The sequence below is a fragment of the Gavialis gangeticus genome, unplaced genomic scaffold (genome assembly GCF_001723915.1).
Source record: "Gavialis gangeticus isolate Ggan-Ray unplaced genomic scaffold, GavGan_comp1, whole genome shotgun sequence".
Lineage (NCBI taxonomy): Eukaryota > Metazoa > Chordata > Crocodylia > Gavialidae > Gavialis > Gavialis gangeticus.
This window is the reverse complement of record NW_017728992.1, coordinates 146,763,906-146,768,795: the sequence shown is the minus strand read 5'-3', so window position 1 is coordinate 146,768,795 and position 4,890 is coordinate 146,763,906. Positions and strand designations below refer to the sequence as shown.

General features: G+C 42.6%; 1 protein-coding gene across 1 annotated transcript in view; it reads right to left on the bottom strand.

The window, feature by feature from the left end:
- The window catches only part of LRRCC1 (leucine rich repeat and coiled-coil centrosomal protein 1), a 59,416-nt gene that overhangs the window by 42,569 nt on the left and 11,957 nt on the right, over positions 1–4,890 (bottom strand). Inside the window, exons 5-6 of the mRNA XM_019519294.1 lie at positions 3,061–3,227; positions 2,753–2,959 (exon numbers count right to left, since the gene is read on the bottom strand). Of these exons, the coding sequence (XP_019374839.1) occupies positions 2,753–2,959; positions 3,061–3,227 (374 nt within the window). The remainder of the gene's footprint in view (positions 1–2,752; positions 2,960–3,060; positions 3,228–4,890) is intronic.

Sequence of the window (4,890 nt, the reverse complement as noted above, 5' to 3'; positions counted from 1 at the left end):
TCACTGGTCCGTACCTGCAGGGAGCGAACCAGGAAAGCCAATGCTGTGATAGAACTCCAACTAGCTATAAGTATCAAGGATAATAAAAAGTCCTTTTCTAGATATGTGGGGAACTGGAGGAAAAGCAAGGGCAACACTGGACCCCAGCTAAACCAGATGGGACAACTGACAACCAATGCCCAGGAAAAAGCCAACCTACTAAATGGGTACTTTGTGTCAGTCTTTCACCAGTCCCACAGGATGCCCATGCCCATTACGGGACAGAGAAGCCTGGGTGAGGGAGATTCCTTGCCCTCCATCAATGCTGACCTTGTAAAGGAACACCTTGAGAGGTTGGACACCTTCAAGTCAGCTGGCCCTGATAATCTACATCCCAGGGTATTCAAGGAGCTGGCATGCATCATTGCTCAGCCCCTGGCATGGATCTTCGAGAACTCCTGGTGCTCTGGTGAAGTGCCTGAAGACTGGAAAAAGTCCAGTGGGGTGCCTATCTTCAAGAAAAGGAGGAAAGTGGATCTGGCAAACTACAGGCCCATCAGCCTGACCTCTATCCCTGGGAAGGTCTTAGGAAAGATTATCAAAGAGGCCATTCTTAATGGACTGGCCAATGGCAACATCCTGAGGGATAGCGAGCACGGGTTTGTTGCGGGTAGGTCTTGCTTGACCAATCTTATTTCCTTTTACAACCAGGTGACCCATCACCTGGACAAGGGAGAGGAGATGGATGTTGTATATCTTGACTTCAAAAAAAGCCTTCGATCTGGTATCCCATGGTCACCTCTTGGCAAAACTGGCCAACTGCAGCCTCGGGTCCACCATGATCCACTGGCTGGGGAATTGGCTCCATGGTCGGACCCAGAGGGTGGTGGTTGACAGAAGTCAGTCGTCATGGTGCTCTGTGACCAGTGGGGTCCCTCAAGGCTCTGTCCTTGGACCTGTATTGTTCAACATCTTCATTAATGATGTGGACACCGGAGTCAGAAGCGGACTGGCCAAGTTCACCGACGATACCAAACTTTGGGATAAAACATCCACACCTGAGGACAGGAGGGCAATCCAGGCTGACCTTGACAGACTCAGCAAATGGAAGGACGAGAACCTGATGCTGTTTAACATGGAAAAATGAAAGGTTCTCCACCTTGGAAAGAAAAACCTGCAGCATCCTTATAGGCTCGGCAGTGCTACGCTGGCTAGCACTACGGATGAAAGGGACTTGGGGATCATGACTGACCACAAGATGAACACGAGCCTTTCATGTGATGCTGCAGCTAGTAAAGTGAGCAAAATGCTGGCTTGCATCCATAGATGCTTCTCAAGTAAATGCCGGGATGTCATTCTCCCATTTTACTCGGCCTTGGTGAGGCTGCAGCTGGAGTACTGTATTCAGTTTTGGGCTCCACAATTCAAAAAGGATGTGGAGAAGCTTGAGAGTGTGCAGAGTAGAACCATGCGCATGATCAGAGGTCAGGAAAACAGACCTTACGATGAAAGGCTGAGAGCCATGGGGCTCTTCAGCCTGGAAAAGCACAGGCTCAGGGGTGATCTGGTGGCCACCTGTAAGTTTATCAGGGGTGTTCACCAGGATCTCGGAGAATGTTTGTTCACTAGAGCGCCACAAGGGATGCAAGGTCAAACGGTTCTAAACTCCTGCAAGACAGTTTCAAGCTGGACATAAGGAAGAATTTCTTTACTGTTCGAGCCCCCAGGGTCTCGAATAGCCTGCCAGAGGTGGTTCAAGTACCTACTTTGAACGCCTTCAAGAGAAATTTGGATGTTTATCTTGCTGGGATCCTATGAGCCCAGCTGACTTCCTGCCCCTGGGGCAGGGGGCTGGACTTGAGGTCCCTTCCAGCCCTGATGTCTATGAAATCTATGAAACAATGCAACACAAAGAGAAGGTCCAATTATATTGGCAAAACAATACATGCAATCGCACATAACTGCTTATTGATCACTCTTTGAAATTTCTCTCATTAACTGCAGCAGTTATTTACCATAGAAATAATTAAAAATCCATAGCTGCAGCAAAAAAAAGTTCTCAGTTCTCAGAAAGGAAGAAAATTGTTTTTCCAAACCTTCACCTATGACCCAAACTCAAGGTTCCATGTTTCCAGAACAACATAGTTGCTATTTAAAACAAATACACATCAGATTAACAATATTATCTACAGCAAAGATGGCATGTCTGAAGGACAAACACTTCTAAATGAAAAGCAGTCTGTGATCACCTAATATTGACAGAACATGTTTAAAGATTAAAAGGTTTTAAAGAAAATGTTTCAATTTACATTAAAAATAAAATGTGAAAAATAGGAAAAATTAGAAACCTAAATATAAATATGGAAATAAGGGTGCATCCTTTATGTAAGCAAAAGATGCACGTGTCTGTCTTAGAACCATGTCTAACAGCAGATGCAAGCCAGCACCAACCTCTCATCTTTTACAGAAAAATTTGCTGATAACTGGAGACGTGTGAATTTAGAAGGACCTTTCATTTAATTTGGTATTGAAATTTCTACCACCTAATGTAGGTGTCATCTACAATTTTTTAAGTAGGCTATGTTGTCGTGTCCTCTACATAGTGATAGTCTCAGTTGCTTCCCAAATCAGTGTATAAACATTAATACAAATTTAATTTCCCCACTGCATGCCAGGTAGTCAGTAGGGACAAGCTCTTTCATTTAGTTTTTATACAGGTACACTTCATTTTATAAATACATAATAAAGGCCATTTTTGTGGAAACCTAATTACCTTTTGCAACAGCTGTGAAATTTGATCCTCTAATTTTCTTATTCTTATCTCACTGGGTATGCTATTAAGTTTAGCTCTTTCTGGTTCTGAAGAAGCTGGCTCTGTAGAAGAACTGCAGGTGCTTTGCATTGGCATATTTCCACGTTGCCGAAACCGAGCCAACACTTGGTCAATGTGAGGTGTGATTACTGGCAAGTCAATGCAATTCTATTAAAAAAAGAGTTGCATTACTTTAAGCAAGTGTATCCAACACGGGAAAAATAAAAATGTATACCCTAATTTATACTTGGGAGGAAGGTTAAAAGTACCTGGTTATCATTTAACGGGGAACTGGATGAAGCCAAGCAATCTAAAAGGCCTTCTAAACATTGCAAGTCTGAATTCTCTTCAATCACATTTACTGGCTCACCAAATATATTCCTTCCATCTAGGACTGTTAGCTGGGGCAAAGTCTGTAGCATGATTTCTCTGTAACCTTCGAAGAAAAATGTTGTGAATGATTGCATTTCAACATAAATAAAAAAGACTTATCTGTCTGTAGGCATCCTACCATTCATTAAAAAAGACAATATGTAACATTAAAAAGTTACAAAACAAACTCTTAAGGTGCATATCCATATGGTAGTACCATGTGGAGATATAAAAGCTAGCTGTACATGCGTTAGCTGTGAAGCTAGAAACAGTATAGTAGCATTAGCCCAGTGAAATGCAGATTAATGCAGCTATCCTGCTTCCAGTTCTGGAGCTAACAAATGCAGCATGTTTTTTACCAGGCTCCAGAATCTGGGTTAACATGCTAACAGCCAGCCCAGGGGATCTCTACATGGCACTACACTGCTGGGTACACAAATGTTGAGGCTGTTAGATGACGAATTGTCCACATTGGATGTCTTCATTAGTGAACATGTTGTAGCTGCACATGATAAACCCTTAACATACTTGCTGCACCACTATTTGCACAATTAAAGTGGGAGAACCACACCAGTGCAAAGCACACAGAAGTTTACACAAGAAATATATATATTTTTTCATTTTAGGTGCCTAAGTCTCATTTTTCAGAAGTGACATGTTATTTTTGGAACTGGAATTAAGTAAAAATCAGTCTTAACTTATTTTTCAAGGTATTTAGGTACATATAGACACTTTGGCAGGATTTCCAAAGCACCCAGATGCATGCCATTCCAAACACTGACCGAGATGCAGCAGCAGCCATTGATTTCAATAGGAAAGGTACAGCTTTCATCAATTTAAATATGCCTAATCACTTGCCTGCTCTTAAATTTGGCAATTGTAGTGTGCCTGCTCTCAGCTTTTCTTACTCATTAAGGCTCATTACATTGCTTTTTGGATAACTTCATGTCCAGCAAAAGTCTTGATACTGGCATTGTATAGCACTGCATCAAGAGCATTTTGTATGGGTTAGAAGGATTAACAACTCACTCCATATAGTAGGTATTTTCTGATCATCAAATGGACTCACTATATGTAGCTAGCCAACACTATACTTAATTTACTTGAAAAGTAAATATTTTACCTAAGACTCTTTACTCCTTCATAATTCTTCATCAGGGATCCATGCTTTCTGTTTGCAGTAGAAAAACACAGATGCAAGCCATTCCAAACATTGACCGAGATTTTCTCCTTTAAGGGAGAAAAATGCAGGAAACCACAGGTTTCCCCTTGCAGGCTGGGAGAATTCCAGCCTGCAAGGGGCTGAGAGGAGCAGGTGGAGGGCAATCACAAGCAGGGGGCACCCACCATGTGCACGTGCATGCACATGGCAGCCAGGCAGCATGGTGCAAAGCAGTGGCCGCAGGTAAGTTTATGAGGGAGGAGGGACAGGCGATTTGTGGCCAGACTGGCACAAGCAGGAGCTGCCTCTGTGGCCCAGCAGGTGGGATCCAACATGGGAAGGCAGAGTGGGGTGGCGAGACTCCTTGCTGGCACTGGGGTAGGCTTCCAAATTGCTTTAAAATTGTAAATAGATCAATAAAACATTATGTTCAACTGATAACTATATACGTAGTGGCATTTCATTTTAATTGTAGAAAAATGTGGATTTGGGGATTTTTAAATCAGAGAATTTTAGATTTTTAAAACAGAGAAAACTAGGATCCCTGTTCATCATGACTACAACT